The 23,406-nt window shown below is 48.2% G+C and overlaps 1 protein-coding gene across 5 annotated transcripts in view; it reads left to right on the plus strand.

The window, feature by feature from the left end:
* Positions 1-14,882, plus strand: part of LOC146839143 (uncharacterized) — a 377,863-nt gene extending 362,981 nt beyond the window's left edge. For 4 of the 5 annotated variants that reach the window (XM_085603169.1, XM_085603172.1, XM_085603170.1 and 1 more), the window contains one exon: positions 11,764-14,882. In XM_085603169.1, the coding sequence (XP_085459295.1) occupies positions 12,644-14,335 (1,692 nt within the window). In that variant the 5' untranslated portion in view covers positions 11,764-12,643 and the 3' untranslated portion in view covers positions 14,336-14,882. The remainder of the gene's footprint in view (positions 1-11,763) is intronic. The other variant, XM_085603171.1, reaches the window with a different exon arrangement.
* Positions 14,883-23,406: the final 8,524 nt, after the last annotated feature.

Here is a 23,406-nt window from a genome sequence, read left to right on the forward strand (position 1 = left end):
CCCGCCACCGTTGAACACATCACCTCGACCATGAAGAAAACCCACTCAGGAGCCCCAACTGACCCCTACCCACCGCACATATTCCACAGAGCCGCCGCGGCCATCGCACCCGAACTAGGACGGACCATCAGCACCTCCTTCAGATCTGGCATCTTCCCAGATGACTGGCAATGGGCGGAGATTAAACCCCTCCTCAAGAAACCCACGGCCGACCCAACAGACCTGAAAAACTACCGGCCCATCTCGCTCCTCCCCTTCGTGGCGAAAGTCACTGAGAGGCTCGTCAACGCCCAGCTGACGCCTTCATCGAAGAGAACTCCATCCTAGACGCCTCCCAGTCTGGTGTCTGCAGCAACCACAACACCGAGCCCGCCCTCCTCGCCGTCTCTGACGACATCTGCATGCTACTCGACCAGGCACACACTGCGGCCCTCATCTTTCTAGACCTCTCCGCAGCCGTCGACACCGTGTCACATCGCACGCTCGCAGCCAGACTTCACGACGCAGGGATACAAGGAGCCGCCCTCGACTGGATCCAATCCTTTCTCTCTGGCACAACCCAGAGGATTAGACTCCCTCCCTTCCTTCTCCGCTCCCACCGACACCAACTGCGGAGTTCCCCAAGGATCATCACTCAGCCCCACGCTCTATAACATCTACATGGCCCCGCTCGCTGCCAGCGTCAGACAGCATGGGCTCAGCATAGTATCCTACGCCGATAACACCCAGCTCATTCTCTCACTCACAAAGAGTCCCGAAGACACCAGACTCTGCCTCCATGAAGGAATGAAGAACGTCGCAGCATGGATGAAAGACAGCTGCTTGAAGCTCAAATCAGAGAAAACTGAGGTCCTCATACTCGACCCCGCACCTCCGCCTGGGACTACACCTGGTGGCCTTCTGCCCTAGGCAATCCACCCACCCCTACAGACCACGCACAAAATGTCGGCATCATCCTGTACTCCTCCCTCTCCATGAAATGCCAGATCAACGTCGTCGCTTCCACCAGCTTCAACTGCCTGCGTAATCTCCGCAAGACCTTCAAATGGATCCCCCCGACTGCAGAAGGACAGTCACCCACGCGCTCATAACGAGCAGAATGGACTACGGAAACACTCAACATCAGACCCAAATACCTCAAAGAGAGAGTCTCCTTCCACGTACCCAAGCGGATCCTCCGCTCCACCAACCTCGCTCTGGCCGAGGTCCCACGCATCCACAGAAACAGAGCAGGTGGGAGAGCTTTTTTCTACATCGCAGCCAAGACCTGGAACAAGCTCCCTGTGAACATCAGACGCTCGCCGACCCTGCACACTTTCAGAAAGGACCTCAAGACCTGGCTCTTCAACTGATCCGGAGTTGCTTCCCCCCCCCAACGTCTTGAGACCCTCTCGGGTGAGTAGCGCGCTTTACAAACCCTCTGGTTGATTGATTGATTGATTGACTGTATCTCTAAATAACCTCAGCGCCATCTCTTCATGGAGCATTGGGCTGTCCTTGTTCACTCTGGGTGATCAGTACATCGTCTCCCTCCCTGTCTCTCTAAATAACCTCACCACCAGACTCTGCTTCCATGAAGGAATGAAGAACGTCGCAGCACTTCTTTACAAACTTGTTTTAAAACTCAGTCATACCCAAAAATGAGGCCATCTCTTCCTTAGAACATGGATCTTTCAATTGTGTTATTGTGTCAAACAAATCCTTATTTGACTTAACCCCACTGCTTGATATGTGATGACCCAGATAGTCATCCTTAGTTACTCCATATTTACATTTCTCACAACGTAGCGTGAACCCTGCCTTTAATAGCCTCTCCAAAACCTTCACCACTCTGTCATCATGCTCTTCAATAGTCTTCCCATAAACCAACACATCATCCTGGTAACAACAAACACCTGCAATTCCCTTGACAATATCATTCATGATCCTTTGAAAGACGAAAGCCGCCGACACCAAACCTAATGGCATCCCTACGAACTTAAAAGCCCCCATGGGAGTTATGAATGCTGTCAACTCCTGTGAACTTTTATCCAAAGGCACCTGATGGTAGGCGGATGCTAGGTCAAGAATGTTACATTAAAATGCCCTATCTAGAGTTGACATGACCTCATCAATATTGGGGAGTGGGAATTTATCCACCACCACCTCCATATTGTGTGCTTGAAGATCCACACATAAGCGAATCTCATTATCACTCTTCTTGGCCACCAAAATTGAAGCAAACCACTCCGTTGCCTCCACAGGCTCAATCAATCCAGAATCCATTAACCTGGTGATTACGTAATTCATGGCATCCTGCACACTTAAAGGAATCCTCCTCACCTTAGCTACAACTGGCTTGGCACCAAGCTTCAACTTAATACGATGACTATAGCTTTTCATACGCCCCAACGTATCCTTAAACAATTCTTCAAACATCATCACAAATTTGTTACTAGCACAATTCGGGGCAATATGGCGTCTGAGTAGGAGCCACCGCTTACCTCTCTCCCCCTCTTCACTGTAAAAATCCCAGCTGGAGCCCAAGAGTATGGATTGGAGCTGCAGGGAAGTCCGCGACGGGCATGCTGTGCTCCGGTGGATTTCTCCAACTTTCCATCAAGTCGGACAGCGAGGGCATTCCTGCAGAGCTAAAGGGAACTTCTATCAGGGACGCTGGGAGGCCCTAATGTGGCTTCTGCAGATGGCAGCAACAGGTTCAGGGCACGCCTACGGCTCGCAGTGGTTTCCTGGAGATGGCAACACGCTATCGGCAGGAGCGCTGTTAGACACGGAGCCCGAGCGTAACAGCGAGCCAGTGGCAATCGCTGCTCGAGGCAGGAGAAAGCAACGAGTGAGCGCTACCGCCGTACAGGTACAGCGGGAGGACTCTGATTTAAAAATAGATCTCAAAAAAGGGGATCTACTGCCAAATAAAGGGGACAAGCAAGGGGAAATCAAACATGACAAAACTGAACTTTCTGGAAAAACAAACTTATGGCGAACTAAACCATCCACTGATGTAGAGGAAGCACAACCATCCATTTTAAACATCGTTTCGCCCATAGCTTCGGGTGGGGAAGGGGCCCCTAAAAATGGAGACACAAAAGGACCTCAACAATAACAAAAATAATGGCAATGGTGATATGGACAGGATTAGAAGCGACCATGTATCAGAAACTGACCAGGCAATAACATCCGCAGTGCGAACGCCCCACTGGACAAAGTAAAAGGTCAGACGTCCCGGATGGGGGAAACTCGACTCCATGGCAGGCAAATGGTGATAATACCATTATAGAGGCACAAGTGCATGCTGTACATACTAGCCCAAGTAAAGACGTATTAATGCAGGGTACTCGATCCCGGATGTTGGACGCGGGTATTTCTGGTACAGCTAAGAGCGAACAGGAGAACAGAGTAACAGCTGTGGCTGGCAAAAATGGGCCATATACTCTGGGAGGCACTGAGGACCAAACGGGGATATGGAAGCCGACTGCTTGACCCCAGATGTACCTGGGGAAAAATTCTTCTCACTGACAGAAGAGTCAGAGAGAGTCACAACCTGAAGTAAAAAACAAATGGGTCTCGGGGAAGAAGGCTCGCTGGAAGATCACAGGGGAGCAGGAGACGGAGGAGGAATGACTATTCAGCAACATCAATGCTATTCCCGGAGGGAATAGACGAAGGTGAGAAGCGAACGGCGGAAAATATCGGTGGGATCTCAGATCAGACGAAGCGAGTAAACCCGGCTGAGCCCTCACTGGCTCTGATATTACAGTCCCTACGAGCTTTTCAGGATGATGTCAAAGCCGACAATCGACAGGCACGACTAGCAACTAAGAAACTTTAAGGTTCCATAGGAAAAGTGGGGAAGATCTGCTCCGACATTGCTGAGTGACTGAACGGAAATGCTTGAAAGCACAGTGGAAAGGCGCAGGCTTCATCGCAGGGCAATACTATAAAAGATGTGATGTAAAAGCTTGAGGATTATGAGAACCAGCAGTGCCGCAATAACCTTAGGCTGTTAGGGAGTTCCTGAAAACTGTGAGGGTAACAACATAAGAAAGTTCATAGTAACCATGCTAAGAGGCTCCCTACCCGAGCTACCAACATGGGATTGGGACAAGGAAGTTCAACGTGCTCACAGATTCCCCCTTTTACCATCAAGGCATTCCTCCAGAGAAAAAGCTCTACCCCATGCAATATTGATCTATTTTGGTAACTTCTTGCTTCAACAAGCCGTGTATGATTTAGTTAGACCCAATGCCAAAAGGAACTTTGAAGGTTTTTCTGTTTTTGCCAAACCGGATTTTGCACACGCTACGGTCGAGAGGAGATGGTCGGCTCAGGCAATTAATGACCCCATTTCAATCTGCAGGGACCGTGGTTTTCCTACAAAATCGAGCGAGGTTAAAGGTGATATACAAAGGCCAGAATTTCAGTTTCACCTCTGAAATTCAAGCACAGAAACTCTTGGACGATATTGCAGCGGGGAGTATGGGGGGGTAAATCGTAAATTGTAAAAAAAATTTAGTAACTATTGTAAGCAAGAATTGTAGGCTTGAAGGATGGTTCCTCTGGATATGGGTATTTGGTAAGGCACATTCGATGGGGGAGGAGCTTAAGGGAGAGGAGAGTTGGTACAGACGTCCTCACATGAGCTCATGGCTGAGCCTGGTTACCTGAATTGTGGTGGGGGGGTGAGGGGGAGAGGGAGGGGGGATTCCCAGACAGGGGAGGAAAGGAACTAAGTTATGCCTATCAATCAATCAATCAACGGCATTTGTATAGCGCGCTACTCACCCGGGGGTCTCAAGGCGCTGGGGGGGGGGGGTTACCGTTCGAACAGCCAGGTCTTGAGTTGCTTTCTGAAGGCGAGATGGTCCTGGGTAGTCCGGAGGTGGATGGGGAGGGAGTTCCATGTCTTGGCCGCCAGGTAGGAGAAGGATCTTCCTCCGGTGGTGGCTCTGCGGATGCGAGGGACGGTGGCCAGAGCGAGGCTGGCGAAGCGGAGCTGGCGGGTGGGCTGGTGGAAGGTCAGACGGTTGTTGAGGTAGTTGGGGCCCAGGTCGTGGAGGGCCTTGTGTGCGTGGGTGAGAAGTCTGAACGTGATCCTCTTGTTGACGGGGAGCCAGTGGAGGTGTCTCAGATGTCCGGAGATGTGGCTGTGACGGGGGATGTCCAGGACGAGTCGAGCTGAGGCGTTCTGGATACGTTGGAGCTTCTTCTGGAGTTTGGTGGTGGTGCCGGCATAGAGGGCGTTCCCGTAGTCCAGTCGGCTGGTGACGAGGGCCTGGGTGACCGTCTTCCTGGTCTCGGTGGGGAGCCACCGGAAGGTCTTACGAAGCATGCGCAGGGTATTGAAGCATGAGGACGAGACGGCGTTGACTTGCCTGGATATCGAGAGGGAAGGGTCTAGGATGAAGCCCAGGTTGCGTGCGTGGTCCGTAGGCTTGGGGGTGGTGCCTAGGGCGGGGGGCCACCAGGAGTCGTCCCAGGCGGAGGGTGATGGTCCTAGGATGAGAACCTCCGTCTTGTCTGAGTTCAGTTTCAGGCGGCTGTTCTTCATCTATTCGGCGACGTCTTTCATCCCTTCGTGTAGGCTGGCTCTGTCGGTGTCTGGGTCGTTGGTGAGGGAGAGAATCAGCTGGGTGTCGTCGGCGTAGGTGAGGATCTTGAGGTTATGTTGGCGTGCGATGGCTGCGAGGGGGCTCATGTAGACGTTGAAGAGGGTGGGGCTGAGCGATGACCCCTGTGGAACGCCGCAAATGACTTCGGAGGCCGCTGACCGGAATGGGGGGAGGCGGACTCTCTGGCTTCTTCCGGTGAGGAAAGAGGAGATCCATTCTAGGGCCTTCTCCTGGATTCCGGTGTTGTTTAGGCGTTGTATCAGGGTGCGGTGGCAGACAGTGTTGAATGCTGCGGAGAGGTCCAGGAGGATGAGGGCTGCTGTTTCTCCGTTGTCCAGTAGGGATCTGATGTCGTCTGTGGCTGCGATGAGGGCGGTCTCCGTGCTGTGGTTGGCTCGGAAGCCGGACTGCGAGTGGTCGAGGCAGCCGTTGGTCTCAAGGAAGGAGGCTAGCTGCCCGTTGACGGTCTTCTCGATGACTTTGGCAGGAAACGGGAGGAGCGAGATGGGGCGGAAGTTCTTGAGGTCGGTGGGGTCTGCTGTGGGTTTCTTTAACAGGGCGCTGATCTCGGCGTGTTTCCAGCAGTCCGGTAAGGTTGCGGTGTTGAAGGAGGCGTTGATGATGTCGCGGAGGTGGGGTGCGATGATGTGGTCGGCCGAGTTGAAAATGTGGTGAGGACAGGGGTCCGTGGGGGATCCGGAGTGGATGGTGTTCATGGTGCGTGTAGTGTCTTCAGTGCTGATCCGGGTCCAGGTGCGGAGGGTGGCGGTGGGGGGCTTTTGGTTCGGTGATGGGGTTCGTGGTCGGAGGGCCGAAGCTGTTGTGAATGTCGGTGATCTTGTCGTGGAAGAAGGCTGCTAGGGAGTCGCAGAGGTCTTGCGAGGGAGTGATGTCGTTGTTACCGGCGTCGGGGTTGGAGAACTCTTTGACGATGGTGAAGAGTTCTTTGCTGTTGTGGGAGTTGTTGTCCAGTCGCTCCTTGAAGGCTGTTCTTTTTGTGGCGCGGATCAGTTGGTGGTGTTTGCGGGTGGCGTGTTTGAGGGCAGTCATGTTGTCTGTGGTCCGGTTGGTGCGCCAGGTATTCTCCAGGGTGCGGCAATTCTTCCTGGAGGTGATGAGTTCGTCGGTGAACCAGGAGGTTTTCTTGCTGCCGCGTCTGTTGGGGGGGTTCTTCAGTGGAGCCAGGGTGTCTGCGCAGTTGGTGAGCCACAGAGTGAGGTTGTTGGCGGCTTCGTTGGGGTCTGATGAGCTGGTGGGAGGGTTCTGGATGAGGGCGGTGGTGAGCTGGTCGTTTGTGATCTTGTTCCAGTTCCTGCGAGGGGCAAGTAGCGGGTGATGGTGGGTCGTCGTTTTTCTGAAGCTGAAATGGACGCAGCTGTGGTCGGTCCATTGGAGAGTGGTGGAGTGGCTGAAGGCGACGTGCTTGCTGGATGAGAAAACTGGGTCGAGCGTGTGGCCGGCGTAGTGGGTGGGGGTGGTTACCAGTTGCTTGAGTCCGATGTTGGCGAGGTTGTCCAGCAGGGCGACGGTGTTGCGGTCTTTGGCGTTCTCCAGGTGGAAGTTGAGGTCCCCTAGGAGGATGTAGTCGGTCGAGTTGATGGCGTGTGGGCTGATGAAATCTGTGATGGCTTCGCTGAATTGTGTGCGTGGTCCCGGTGGTCTGTAGACGAGGGTACCTCTGAGCGTGGTCTTGGGGTCGGTGTGTATCTGGAAGTGGAGGTGTTCGGCGGAGGTGAGGGTGTCATCTGAGTCGGTCGTGATGCGGATGGTGTTCTTGTGGGCGATGGCGATGCCTCCTCCTGTCTGGTTGATGCGGTCCTTCCTGGTGATCTTGTATCCGTCTGGGATGGCTATGGCGATGTCGGGCGCTGAGGAGGCGTTCGTCCAGGTTTCCGTCAGGAAGGCGATGTCTGGTGATGTCGTGTCGAGGAGGTTCCAGAGTTCGATGGCGTGACGGTGGATGGAGCGGGTGTTGAGTAGGATGCACCTCAGATGGTTGTTGCTGGGGTTCGGTTTGGCTGGTGCGGTGCAGGGTAGGAGGCAGGTGAATCGGCAGGATTGGCAGGTGAAGGGTCCTTTGGTGCGTCTCGGGGTGGGTCGGTAGCAGGCGGTGCGTCGTCCGGCGTTGAGTGCGTGGAGGATACTGGCGTCGTAGGTGAGTCGGGTGCGCTGGCGGCGATGGGGACCGGGGTGTCTGGCGCTGGGCGCGGTCCAGGCGCGGACGGGCGCAGACGGGCTTACCTTTGGCGCACCTTCGGCGATCAATCGGAGCTCCCGCTGCGCGCGTCCGCTGCGCGGTCGCTCTGGGGGCGTCATAAATAAGGAGCCGGGAGGGAGGGGCAGCTGGGTGGCGGGAGCGGGGCGGCAAATGGGAGTGCAGGGGGGCTGGGCCGCAGGGAGGCAGCGGCGGGAAAGAACAGCGAGCGAAGGACGGGGGAATCAGGAGCGGGAAAACAGCGAGGCTGGCGGCAAGAGCGGCAAGGAGAGTGGGGTGACCAAGCCTTGGGAAGGCTAAGCGGACATTGCTACATTGCTTCTTGGATGGTTTAGACATTTGTGCAGTACTTCTTATAAGGGGATAGAAATTTTTGGAAAGGTGGCGGGGTTTAATGGAGATAAGGTATTAGTCGTAGGTCAACACCATAAAATGGTATGGAGATTTTGAGAGTGGTGTCTATGAATATATGTGGTTTAAACGGTGTAAAGAAAAGACAGAAAGTTGCGGTTGGGTTACAATTGATGGGTGCTAATATCATTTGCCTCCAGGAGACACATATAGATGGGTCACAACTACATATTCTAAATACACTGGGATTTAGGGTGATAAGTGCGACAACACAGGGGGTTAAGGTACGGGGTGTGGTGATCCTGGCTAAAGGAGGGGGGGCTACAGTTTAATCGATCATGTTCAGATATATTTGGACATTGGGCTATCTCTGAATGCCAATATGGGGCGGGGAAGAAACTAACACTGCACATTATATGGATGCAACAGAGATGATCCTACAGTATTGAATACTATCTCGAGCGAACTCGCTCACTGGCCACTCCCACGTATTGTATGTGGAGACTACAATATTAATTTACCAAGTGATTGGTCTCTGGAGGGACGGTGGAGATATGTGGGACGAAAGTCAAAAGTATTTTAAGCCTTAAGGAATATGTGTCAGACTCATGGCTTAGTTGACTGTTGGCAATTGTTAAGATCAAATGATCCAGGGTACACCAGGATACACCTCTATTTCTAATCCACACAGGTCCCATGCAAGATTGGATTATATGTTTATTTCAAATTCATTGAATTCAATATGCCATATATCGAAACTACCACGAGTACTATCGGATCTTCATCCGTTAGTACTAGAGATTGAAATAGAGGTAGCTAATTTTAACTGGAGGTCTTGGTCATTCGAGAGAGCTTTACGCTCTTATTCTGAATATTCTACCCATATGAAACGCTGGATCCCAATATTTCTGGCAGATAATATAGGGAAGTACCTCCATCGAGGTAGTATGGAATGCCATGAAAGCAGAATTAGGGGGGAAACATTGCGATATTCCTTGAATCGTAATAAACAGGTCAAGCAGTCCCTAAAAACATTACAGGATAATATGGGGGCAGTTGAAGAAGATTTGGTCAGGGCAGTTGAAGAAGGTCAAGATCTTGCGTTAATACAGCGGCAGATACCGATTTGCAAAAGCAGCCATTATCAATGTATTTACGGACAAAGCGGTGAGCAAAACGATAGCACGAAGGGAAATGGTGTATGAATTAAATCAACAGGTTGGCCACCAACCAGCAGTTCGCACCAGGGAGAAAACAACATCCAATATAATGCGAGACATTATCCATCCGGGGATAGGACAGACCACTAATCCAGAGTCCATAAGGGATGCATTTGGTAAGTTTTATTGCTCTCTTTATACGGAGGATGACAAGAGGGATCTGGGGCATATTAAAGGTACCTAAATCTTGAAGGAATGATGGATTAAACCAAGATCCTTGTGACTAGGGGTGAATGTTTGCATTGTCCAGCATTCCGTCCATCAATTGTTTCTTTTGCATATACCTCATAAGCACCTGTCTGTGCGCCTCCTCTGTTTGCACCTCATAAGCACCTACCTGTGCAACTCCTCTTTTTATACCTCATAAAGCTCCTACCTGTGCGCCTCCTCTGTTTGCACCTCATAAGCACCTACCTGTGCAACTCCTCTTTTTACACCTCATAAGCACCTGTCTGTGCGCCTCCTCTGTTTGCACCTCATAAGCGCCTACCTGTGCAGCTCCTCTTTTTATACCTCATAAGCACCTTTCTGTGTGCCTCCTCTGTACCTCATAAGCAACTATCTGTGCACCTCCTCTGTGTGTACCTCTTAAGCACATACCTGTGCACCTCCTCTGTTTGTACCTCACAAGCATCTAGCTGTGTGCCTCCTCTGTTTGTACCTCATACACACCTACATCTGCACCTTTTCTGTTTGTACCTCATAAGCACCTACCGGTGCACCTCCTCCATTTGTACCCCATAAGCACCTGCTGTGCGCCTCCTCCGTTTGTACCTCAGAAGCACCTACCTGTGCACCTCCTCTGTTTGTACTTCACAAGCATCTAGCTGTGTGCCTCCTCTGTTTGTACCTCATACACACATACCTCTGCACCTTTTCTGTTTGTACCCCATAAGCACCTACCAGTGCATTTCCTCCATTTGTACCCAATAAGCACCTACCTGTGTGCTTCCTCTGTTTGTATGTCATAAGCACCTACCTCTGCACGTCCTCTGTTAGTACCTCATAAGTACTTACCTCTGCACCTCCTCTGTTTGTACCTCAGAAGCACCTACCTGTGTGCTTCTTCTGTTTGTATGTCATAAGCATCTACCTCTGCAGTCCTCTGTTTGTACCTCATAAGTACTTACCTTTGCACCTCCTCTGTTTGCACCTCTCAAGCATCTAGCCATGCATCTCCTCTGCTTGTACCTCATTAGTACCTACCTCTGCCCCTCCTCTGTCTGTACCCCATAAGCACCTACCGGTGCACCTCCTCCATTTACACCTCCCAGGTGAGCTTCTAAAAATGAAGCTTGTGATCCCACACTGCCAACAATGGTCGTTTGACTATTAGGCTGTTACCCGATTTGTGCTCTGTACAGGTTTCAAACCGCTCCCTTTGTTTTGGCTAACAGTGAGCCCTGTAGAGTGAGAAAACAGGTATAGGGGAGTGGTAGGGGGTGATGAACTTACACCTCCTCCGCACCGCCAAATACCCTCGTGGCCACAGAGTAGCCTCCTCAGCACTAAACGGACAACATTAAATTAAATATCATTGAAAGGAAAAAAAGCAACAGTTGTGTAATATAAACACCTCTTTTGGCTGCAAGGGTATGTCAGGTCAACTATTGATTGTGGTGGATTCACTCTGTTAAGAGCTAAATGACTGATATCGCTGTTGTTTGCTTTAGGAAGAGCTAAAGAATCTCTAGTTTGTGTAAAGTGTCCGGGCCAGAACTAGGCTGTGTAGCTGCACTAGTCTCAGGGAGATGGGCGGATATTACGGTGATAGAAAATCCACCTCAATTCACAATAATGCTCCAATCTTACAGGTTTGAAGAGGTTAGAAATGCTTGAACCAACCCCAGGGGGGCTGTGGAAAGTGGCAAAGTGGCAAAGATAACAAGTGAACAACAAGGTAAAGAAAGGAGTTGGCGCATCAGTTGATCCAATGTGAAGAGGAAAGGATTGTGAAGAAGTGTGTGAATGGAGTTACCTTTGTTATATACTTCCCGAATAGTTACCTTTGTTATACACTTCCTCAAACTAAAGTAACAGCATCATGTCCTGATCCATCCCTGTTTCCTCAACCTGTTCTTGTTTAATTGTAATATTGTCCACTTGGGTCTGCCTAAAGCTGGACATGGTGCTCTGTGACCGCCCATTCTTTACTGAGTTACTCTGTGAACCCTGGTAAATCTCCACCTTTTGTGAAGTAAAGATGTCACATGGGTAATAGAACTTTTAGTTAATTATTAGTGTATGTTGAAATATCGCTTGATAAGTTTCACAGATGGTGAAGGAGACATGTCTTTTGCAACCAGTAAAATATTGTGTATTCATATTCCATTACATTTCCATTTAGCGATTTTCAATCTCTTTACAGCCAGCAGGAAACAAGTCTTGAGCGCGCAAAATAAGCGCAGTCCGAGACAGAGGAACCTGAACCTAAACTCACCGATCCTGGAAGGAGCCGTCAAGGGCAGTTCAGTGAACGCATAAGTCAAAGTTGGGCCCCTCCAGCCACACGACGAAGAAATGACATCTAGAAACTAAAGCAAAAACAATAACAAACCACCTCCGGTATAAGTCAGTGTCCAACAACAGCTTTGATCATGGGATCGGTATGATGTGGTTACAGCAGTGCTCTTCTTTCTATGAAATCAGACCATCATTCAGTGCTCTGCGTGTCTTGTAAACTCTTTCTGGCAAAACCACAGCAACCAGACAAAGGCACAATGGAGTGGAGTCAGACAACTGGAGGGTGAGGGAGAGAGGAGCTCTTCTGTCTTAAATACAGAGGACTGCCTCCGTTTGCATCAACTAGGAGGAGGAAGGATCTGTACCCACAAGTGAGCAAAACCGTTATCTAGTTTAAAGAGACAATCACCCAAAAAGACGCCTGAGACATATTATGAATGCGACAAGTATTTAGTGACCATTGTACTTTATTGTTAAATTAGAAATCAAACTTACAAAATACCAATACATACAGGGGGCATTCAGAAAACACAATCTTGGGATGTAGAAAAATATCTACCCGAGAAAGCAAAAAAAACACATGCCGCCGAATCTTCAGTTTGTCATCAGAACTAAAGCACCATCACCAAACACACAAGGTGGAAAGGACAGTCAAGTGCAGTAAATATGTGAAGAGGTTTAGGCTGATATTACACCCAGAAAGACATCAGCGAACACACAGAGGGGAAAAGCCATTCAAGTGCAGTGACTGTGGAAGTAGCTTTGGTCACTCAGGAAACCTAAAAATGAATCAGCTAACATACACAAAGGAAAAATCATTCAAATGCAGTGAATGTGAGAAGAGCTATAGGGGGTTATCACAGCTACAAAGACATCAGCAAACACACACAGGGCAAAAACCATACCATTGCAGTGAATGTGCAAGGAGCTTTTGTCAGTTATCAGATCTCCAAAAACATCAGCGAACACACACAGGGGAAAAGCCATTCAGGTACAATGAATGTGTGAAGAGCTTTAGGGACTCCTCAGCCCTAAAAAGACATCAGCGTATACATACAGGGGAAAAACCATTCAAGTGCAGTGAATGTGCAAGGAGCTTTTGTCAATTATCAGATCTCCAAAAACATCAGCGAACACACACAGGAGAAAAGCCATTCAGGTGCAATGAATGTGTGAAGAGCTTTAGGGACTCCTCAGCCCTAAAAAGACATCAGCGAATACATACAGGGGAAAAACCATTCAAGTGCAGTGAATGTGCCAGGAGCTTTTGTGAATTATCAGACCTACAAAGACATCAACGAACACACACAGGGGAAAAGCCATTCAGGTGCAATGAATGTGTGAAGAGCTTTAGTGACTCCTCAGCCCTAAAAATACATCAACAAATACATTCAGGGGAAAAACCATTCAAGTGCAGTAAATGTGTGAAGAGCTATAGTCGGTTATCACAACTACAAGAACATCAGCGAACGCATACAGGTGAAAAACCATTCAGATGCAGTGAATGTGGGAATAGCATTAGGTACTTATCAGAATTACGACGACATCAGCGAATACACACAGGAGAAAATTCAATCAAGTGCAGTGAATGTGGCAAGAGCTTTAGTAAGTTATCAAACTTGCAAAGCCATCAACGAATCCACACAGGGGAAAAGCCATTCAAGTGCAGTAAATGTGGAAGTAGCTTTAGTCACTCAGGAAACCTAAAAAAACATCAGCTAACACACACAAAGGAAAAAGCATTCAAGTGCAGTGAATGTTTGAAGAGGTTTAGTCGGTTATCACTACTACAAGTACATCAGCGAACACATACAGGTGAAAAACCATACTACTGCAGTGAATGCACAAGTAGTTTTAGTTGTTCCTCATCACTGAGGAAACATCAAAGAACACACACAGGAGAAAGACCATTCAAATGTAGAGAATGTGTGAAGAGTTGGGCTCAGTTATCAGGCCTTAAAAGACATCTGCGAACACACACAGGGGAAAAACCATATAATTGCAGTGAATGTGGGAGCAGTTTTTTTGACTCTTCCGCATTAAAGAGTCACTGGCGTACACACACAGGGGAAAAACCATACCATTGCAGTGAATGTGTGAAGAGCTTTAGTCATTTGTCACACCTCCAAAGCCATCAACAAACACACACTGGGCAAAAGTCATTCAAGTGCGGTGAATGTGAAAGCAGCTTTAGAAGTTTATCAAACCTACAAACACATCAGCGAACGCACACAGGGGAAAAGCCATTCAAGTGCAGTGAATGTTGGAAGAGCTTTAGTCGGTTGTTACACCTACAAACACATCAGCGAACACACACAGGGGAAAAACCATATCATTGCAGTGAATGTGTGAAAAGCTTTAGTCAGTCATCAAACCTCAAAACACATCAGCAAACACACACAGGTGAAAAGGCATTCAAGTGCAGTGAAAATGGGAAGAGCTTTAGTCGGTTAGTACACTTACAAGGACATCACTGAAAACACATCATCACTGAAATAATTTATAGAGATACAGCAAAATTGGCAATAATTTAAGTACAAACAACCATAATCTTGACCCATCAGTGGACGCACATAGGAGCAAAATTGTGCAGTTATTGTTAGATGAAGGAATTACGTAAAATTATAAAAATACAACTGCGTAGGACATTGAAATACCAGATGATAAAAAGTAGATAGAAAACTTGACCAGTCAGAATAAAGAAAAGCAGAGATATCTGTAGGGTTATAAAAGTGCCTGTACAAAATTGAATTATTGGTTGAAGGGGGTGAGAACCTTGTCTAATAATATCACAGTCATTGTCAGGTGGAACCACAAACGTCACTAAATAAACCTTTGGTTAACATTCTGGTTAAGCAGTCAGACTTAACTTGGGGGCGGTGTGCATAGTATTCATAGCACTCTAACAGAAATAATGGGAAAACACAACACAAGAAGAATAAGAATCTCAAACCAATTTAGAAAAATAGAGGATATTTTAATTAATAAATTGGTACCATGGAAATAAACATCCAATAAGTAGAATCGGTGTTATGAGTTTTTACAATTTTAGGTAGAAATAGCACAAAAAAGGTGCAAAGCACCAATTGTGGGTATCTGATTACACCGGCGTGGGAAAACGTGACAAGTTCAGGATGACTGTGAAAAAGCGTGGGCCGTATCTCTCTCCCCCTATCCAGCTATCTCCCGGATTACCTCCTTATCGGTTCAGATGATCTCTGTTTCAGGTCCGACTGACCCCAGCAGCTCCAGCTAAGGCCCAACCTACGCAGCTGTTCGGTTATGAGGTGTGAGTCGCCAGTGGGGAGACGGTACGCAACACAGTTCCATTGGTTGGTCGTTGTGCATTGGGGCCAAGTCCAGCCAGATCTCTCGGCAGCCACCTTCTCAGAAACCACAGAGTGGTTCAGATCCCCGATCGTGCCTTCCTATGAAAGGGGGGGGGGCGCGGCTTGCCCTGGGTCCATAGTATACCATATACTAGAGACTCACAAGGGTACCCAGGGTCAGCCAGGGGCGCTTTGTAGCAACAAAAGAGACAATTATCCAATAGTCCAAAGATTATAATGTCTTTAAGAGAACAAACGCTTGTCTGAAGCTGTATGGTGGATTGTAAGAAGAATGTAGCAACATTCCAGTCAAGGTACAAATACAGTCCACAGAGAATTTAGAGCATTGGCAACACTCCAATACAATGCATTCTATTAAAGGACAAGAAACATGAAATGAGATAAACAGATAAACTCACCAAACACATATACTACACATCCTCCCCTTTGAGAAAGAAAAATAATTTTAAAAAAATTGATAACAAATGAATTCATTGTATCTGTCTGGTTTTTTTAACAGTCCTGCCACAAGAAGCTTTTACATTAGAGCAAGGTCTGGAAGCGTTGAACATATCATTAAAAACTTCACAATCGCTGTTATGTTATTTATTCATAAACTTTAATATAGCGCGAACAAGGGTTATGTTATGTTACATAAATTTGTAACACGCACAGATACTCATGAGTGTCCCGGCGCAGTGCCTAGCGAAGTATGGAAAATGAACTTTAAGCAAAGAAATGTGTTTTCAGATTGCTCTTGAAAACCACTGGATTCTTAATATTGCGCAGGGCAAGAGGAAGGGCATTCCAAGCAAGAGCAGCCTTCAGAGACCCGAGAGGCCAGACTGGACGGGATGTTGGTTACGGAGATTCCTGCCTCTTCGTAAACCGAGGTGATCCAGGCCCCACCCACCCACAGCGCGAACTCTCAGCAGAGCAGCAGAGCAGCGAGTGTGATGGCGTTCGTAGGTGTTCTCCGTACGCCGTGTGGCTGAATCCCTGAGGCAGCGTGGCGCCGGCAAGAATTCTCATGGGAAAGGCATGATAGATTGTGCCGCAGCGGGAAAAGAAAGGCTGTGTTTGAAGACGGCGCCCTGGGAGGCAGTTAGATGCCGTAGGGGAAAGCCGAGGAGGGCTTTTTTTCCAGCAGCTGAGGCGGCAGTTTGGACGAGGGTGAGACATCGCTCAGCGTGCGTGTGCCCTCAGTTAAAGTGCCCGGCCGGGTAAGAGCCTGCGAGACAATGTGTATTTGGCCCTAATTCAATTGTCCAGTGCCATAAGGAATTTGGAATTTTTGGCAGGCAAGGTTTTCTCATTTTGAATGATAACAGCTGAACGCGAGGGGGACTTAAAGATATCAAAGAGATGGCTGAATGTGGCTATCTGTTTAGGAATGCTGGGACAGCAGAGGAAGGGCGCAGAGGAGATAATGCGTGCAGGTGGCTTGTGAACTCTGGCGCTTACATTTTCGTGCAAGAATTCTGACATTTACTGACATTTTGAAGTACTGAGAAGTGATTATAGTCAGAGTATCTGCGAGTATTTTAGGAAGCCTCTCGCTCTGAGCTGTAAATGAGCTGTAAGTGAGTGAGCAGGATAAGGAGCGTCAGGACAGTATTCACTGTATTGTGGACAAGCCCGCTGAGGGAGTAGTTTACCACGTGGTGAATTCGTAGGCGCACACGAAGTCCTCTGCAGCCAGCAGAAGAAACCGGGTTTTAGAGTCTTACAAACTGGGATTAATATGGGAAGACATCAAAAGCAGGCAAACACGATGGCCAAGGTAGAGGCAGCTACTGGAATGAAAGCCAGAAAATGCCGTGTACAAATAAAGGGGGCCTCTTCCGCAGTAAAAACCCCTGTGTCTGGGATCCAATCCGAAGTAAGCTCTGGGTCAGAGAGCTCGATTGAGGATCATACGGGGTTGCCTCTAGTGATACTCCCCTCGCAAGATCTATCGCCATCTCAAGAGGAAAATACCACCCCAGTATCCAAAAGTCGTGTGGAGTATCCTAAGGGTTCGATCAAGGGAGCAACTGGGAGTGCAACGTTTCCCTTGTTTACAAAAAAAAGTAACCAGCCTGCTGTAACCCAGGATCCAGTGTTAACCAGCTCGGCCTCCCCGGTAGCCCCCCAAGATGATGTAACTCTCAATCTCTTTGAGGGACTGCATATTACTCCACCCCATGTGGCTACGCAAATGGGTATGTCTCCCTCTGGAAAATCCTCTGCAATTTCTTTAGTAACATCATTAGTTCAAGCCAATTTAGTGGAAGGAGTTTCTGTGCCCACACCTGCAAATCAAGACATCATAGACCATATACCTGCTCAGCAGCCCTTACTCGAATCAGATTTAATAATGGTAAATGCCACAAGACAGCAGGATGCAGAGTCTTGGCAGATTTGTCAAGATATGTTGGGAGCGGCAGTAGAGAATGGTGGGGAACTAACAAGACATAGAAAGGAAAGCTGCCCTGAGAAGTCCGCTGCTCCTTCCTCCGGTGCCAGTGCGCAACAGATGGAAGTTAAAGATCTCTTGAATCTAATACTGGAGGAAATTAGAGAAATGGAAAAATCTCAGGCGCTAAAGACCGCTACTATACATTTAAGGCTGGATAAAATTGAGGCAACTATTGCTGGATTCCGGTCAGGCTCGACGAAGCAGAATTTAGGATTGCTCACCTGGAGGAGCAGATGAGCTCCACTATGCGAAAAATCAATGAGGTGACTGCAGATAAGATCGCCTGGAGTCTAAAGTAGAGGACTTGGAGAATTACTCGAGCAGGTCTAATCTACGGATAGTAGGAGTCCCTGAGGGGAGCGAAGGGACTAATGCTCTCTGTTGGGTGGAAACCTTTATTAGACAAAAGGTGCTCCCCGGCCAGGTGGGGGATCTCTCGTTTACAAGAGCTCATCGAGTTCCAGCCCACCCCTTTCCAAATTCTAAATATCTGCAGACAATTCTAGTTAATTTCTCTGATTTCAGGATGAAAGAAAATGTCTTAATGAAAGCCATTCAAATGAGACAGATTCCGATAGATGAGACATCCAATTGTCGTATTTTTGCAGATGTGTCAGTGGGGGCGGCACGAAGACGGAAAGAATTTGTAAAATTGTTATTGTTATTCAAAGCTCAGGGGGCCCAGGCATCCATTGCGCAGCAGTCTAAACTCAAGGTGCTGGTTAAAGAGAAATTTCACTTGTTTACACGGGTAGAAGAAGAACAAGATTGTTTTAAAGAAATCTCCGTGATGAGATGAGTTTCTTTTGTAATGCTTGATTATTGGGGGAAAATGTATCTGTCTGTGGGTTAGGGTGGGGCCGGTCACTGAGGGTGCAGGGTCAAGGCACCCCGTTAAGAGAAAGGGGAAAATGTGCCTTGCGGGATAAGAGGAGACCACATTAGAGAGGAGGGAAGGGTTGGAGGGTGGGGTGAAAGCATTTGTAAAATGTGCAGCAACAGGATTTGGATTGAAAAAAGGGTCAGGAGTATGCAAAGTATTGATGTAATTAGTAAGATTATAGATATAGGATTATAAATGTTAAGTATGTGCAGTATTCTTTCGCTAAATGTGAATGGGATCCTGAACAAACAAAAATATGGAGCTCTAATTAGATGGCTAGCCTCCTTTTCACCCCAAGTACTATTTCTTCAGGAGACACATTTCAAAACTAATTCTCCTAGAATATTCCTCCCAAGATGGTACTAGCATGCCTTTTTTGCTTCTGCAGGACTGGCTAAAAAAGGAGTTGCGATATATTTCTGCAGGGATCTCCCATGGGAGCTTGGCCAAGTAAAGAGAGATCCCCAGGGGAGATGGGTATGGGTTGAGGCTAAATTAAATGGCATGATATTGCATTTTATCAACTACTATGGCCCCATTGTGGATGGCACCACTGCCCAATGCAGAATTAGTGAGCAACTAAGTCCCCGGAAAACCAATTATGGGAGGTGATTTTAACTTCATTCAGGCCTTAAAGAAAGATACCTCAAATAAAAATAAAAAAGAGCTTAAACCCAAAACTAAAAAGGTGATAGCACTATCCGCATCTCAAGTCAAATTGAGGAAAGAGAAAATTTTGATACTTCAGCAGGCTGTAGTAGAAGCAACAAAATCTAGATATGCACAGTCTGCAGGGATGGGGGACGCCAAAGCAAAGCTAGATAGAGCCAAATACGAGTTAAAGGAGTTTTTTATCTTTGAAGAGATTTCCAGCTCCAGTACATATCTACTGCGAGTATATGAGGAGAGTCAGATGGTTGGCAAGATGCTTGCCGGTAGCACCAAAACTAAACAGGAGGTAGCCACCATTATGGATCGAGGATCGTGAGGAGCCCCGCCAGGTAATTCCGGAGGACGCGCACCACGTGATCGACCCCTGCATGTCGTAATTGGACCGAAGGTTTTTACAGCGTGGCTTCTTCCCTTTAACGCCTGCGAAGACCTGCTGCCCTGACTGCCGCCACGCTTTGGCCCTCTTGGTTTTGGTATGGTGAGACATTAGAACGGACCTCTGTTGGCGTGAGACTCATCTGGATAAGTTAAGTATAGTGGCCACTCCTTTGTATTTGTTTAGTTTTGTTCGACTTTTGCAAAAGTCGAAACCGAGGGGTGTGTACAGTTTGTGTACCGTAAAGTGACTAATTAATCCCCCTTGAAGTTTGTAAGAAAACTAGTGAGCTAACGATGCCTGGTTTTAATAAGTTTGGTACTTGGTTTGGTTTTGGTTGTAATAAGGATTCCCGACTGGAGGACTCTTGTCCAATTCCTCCGGCTGGCACTCCTACGTATGAAGTATACTCTAAACATGGTATTGGCCCCATAGCGTTTAATGAGGCATGGGTTCGCTATACCAGGAAAGATGGTGTTTTACAGTGGACGAAAAATGGCAGTTATGAGCTCGATATCTTAGATAATTTGGAGAACGCCCTGTTTAGACAAAAAGCCCGGCCGGCTATGTTTGACTCCTTTCGCTTATGGCGCAAGGAGGCCACACAGAAAGAAATAAAACAAGCTAAAAAAGATAGGAGAAATATGACTATTGTACAAGCTGCTCAGCAATTTACAAGCGACGAGACCGATCGTGCGATTCAGATTCTAGATAGGCAACATCGTATGACGGTCGATAGATGTTATCCAGTGTTGCCGACTCCCCATGCAGAGAAAAATGCGGACCCTGAGAAGGACCCTTTAATGTCTCATCTGTTGAGACTACCCCCGCCCTACGTGCAGGGGACTGGTGTACCTCCCGCATTACCGCCTCCCCGAGAGCGAATGCACCCTTAGCGTTGGTGCCTGCCCCACCGGTTGTTCCGCCCGTCGCTCCCCAATTGGTTCCCGCAACCCCTTTACAATCTATTCCAGCGTTACCGAATTCTCCCTTCCCTTCGGCTCCCTTCGTGAATGCTACTCCCTCTCTTTCTCCGCTTAATGTTAGTGCAACCGCCTCACTTGCTCCGCCTAATATTATGTCTCCTATCCTAATGACGAATTCTCCCTCCGCTCGGAAACGGATGATCAATACCGTTTCCGGCCTTTTGTCCCCCTCTTTGGGGCTTTGCAAACTACTCCCGTTCTTTCTCGCAGGCAAACTCGTAGCCAAATCCCTGGTCCAGACGAACGGGGAGTGCTAGACTGCCTTGCACAACGGTGGGTCATGAACGGCTCGCAGTATACCTTGCAGGACATTATGCTTACCTTTCACCAGTGGGAAGCGCCCACGCAAAGATACGTTTTTGATGTTATGTGCAAATGTTTAGGTCAAGAATGGGAAGATATGGGATTGGGACCAGTTCCCCAGGGCCTGCTAGATGTGCAGGCCGAGTTTGACAAAGGATCGTGTGAGGAAGACGACGGAGCGGACCGGAAGTGGGGCTGGTCGGAGCCGCTGCATCCTGCTCCGGAAGCAGGACGCGGTCTAGTCTCTGGCTCTACCTTGGAGGCGGACCCGGAAACTGAAGAAAAGGCACAGAGGCGGACGCGAGGGAGAGAACGTGAAGCGGAGAACGAGATCAGCGAGAAGAGGGAGAGAAGACGCGAGGACGGAGAGAGTGAGGAAGATAAAGGCAAGCGACGACGAGACGAAGGGACAGAGGCGGACGGCGGGAAGAGAGACGGCGAACCCAGGAGTGGGGTATACACCGCGAACCAACCCGGTGGGCAGAGGAGAGGAGAAGACGCCCCGGGTCCCAGCGCCGCGGTCCGTGTAACGGACCGTGGCTCAAGGCGAGTGACTCTAAAGGGACCTTTCGGGTGGGGTCGCTGGAGGTAGTAAGGGGGAGGGGCAGGCACTAGTGGGAGACCAGACCTAAACTCCCTCACTCCCCTCACGCCCGAATCAAAGGTGGTGGTAGCACAAATACAACTGCTTACAGAGCCCTGACTAAATCCTGGTTCTTTTGTTGTTTTCTCTCCCTACTTTCCCCTCCGGACCACCAAGAAGCAAGACAACCCCCCCCCCCCTGGACCATCCCTGGGAATGCACGGAAGAACACAGAGACAGTGAAGGAAACTGTTGATTATTTTTTCGTTTAAAGTGCTTTCCGCATCTCCCTTAACTGACATCAGGAGAATAAAAGAGTCTGACACTTTCGCCTGTTACCCTGAGAGTTTCTTTGGCTTGGCCCACTGACCATTAAGAGCCCCGACTACCACAGATCGATTGTGGGCGCTGAGGTCGAGGACGCGGTAGGGACGCTCGTCACGTTCAGAATGATGTTTGCTTGCCGGTCTTTGCCAAAACGCGATTCTTCTGTTAGGCGAAAGTTGAAACACTACCCTATGAGGGAGGTTTCCCCAGTGTGGAGAGAGGAGGTCCCAGCTCAAGGTGCCAATCCTTTTATACCTGCCCACTTTCAGCGTGTGTGGGTGCACGTTCCTTGGAAGCGTTCCGAGGTATTGGCCCTTAAGCAGTCGTTACCGGACCCCCGTAAAAATCCTGCTGGGTATTATAAAGAGTTGTCCCAAACTGTCGACGCATGTGTTATGAATCTGGCCGACATAGACATGCTCATGGGTAATGTAGTACCACAACCATTATGGGCCAGAATCCGGAAGGAAGACCACCCTGCGGAATTGGGAGGTGATTGGGCTGCCATACTTGCCGCAGACAGACTCCAAGTGGGTGGTGCTAAACCGGAACCGTTAGTTACAGAACTACCAGCTAGAATTATTGCCTTACTGAAAACTATGATGACCCCTCTGCGAGTTAATTGGGATAAAATAGCAGCTTGTAAGCAGAAAGCGGACGAGAATGTCTCTGATTTCTTCACACGGTTTGAGGAGACACATGTACAATCACCAAACCAAATGCAGCACTTAAACACTGTAAGTTAAATCATATTCAGATTCTTGAGTAGTTTTATGTTTTCACAAAAGATCCACTTTTATTTTGCGATAATTTTTACACTTAAAAGTCAAAGTTTTCCAGAACAGCCGGAACAGCCGACGCGTTTCGTCCACCAAAGGACTTCTTCAGGGCAAGAGAAATTAATCAGTGTGACGTAAAAGGTATCTCCATAGATAGTTCTTGATCTTATGTTTTCATCACCAGTGCCGATGTCCCCAGTGATGAGATTTAGGGTCAATATATTTTATATCCGAAAAACCAATGTCATGGTAGCAAAGCCAGTTAATTAATGGAAGAGCACATATCCAAATTTGGATCAGAAAATGAGGATCGATCAAAGTCAAGTATCATCCAAACAATAAGGCTTATGTAGATAAGTGAAGATACCAGAATCCGTATCTCCAAAGGAGGGTCAAACATCCACCCATCCAATCAGGTAGCCGGTTTGAGGAGACGTTTATTGATCATAGTGGTCAGGATATGAGCACGGAAGGTGGCCAACGACTGTTTGTAGATAAATTTGTGTCTAATTTGGTTTCGGAAATATCAAATAAATTAAAGAATTCTGAAAGTGTGTGGGCCGTGTCGTCTTCTGCCCAGATACTGGCCACTGCTCAGTATTATGAGAATAGGGATAAAGAGGAGAGAGAGAAACTAGATAAAAAGACGAAAGAGCTGAAAACGAAAGTTCTCTTACAACAGGCTTATCCTCCTCGCCCTGCCCAATACGAATATCAGCCGCCTCCACAATTTCAGAGACCGTCGCAGAGGTCTGGCCCTTCTTTTATTACCCGACCCGCGCTGGGCCAGAATCAATGCGCCTATTGCAAAGAAGAAGGCCATTTAAAGTATCATTGCCCAGTTTTGTT

This window comes from Triturus cristatus, chromosome 4_2 (genome assembly GCF_964204655.1).
Source record: "Triturus cristatus chromosome 4_2, aTriCri1.1, whole genome shotgun sequence".
NCBI lineage: Eukaryota > Metazoa > Chordata > Amphibia > Caudata > Salamandridae > Triturus > Triturus cristatus.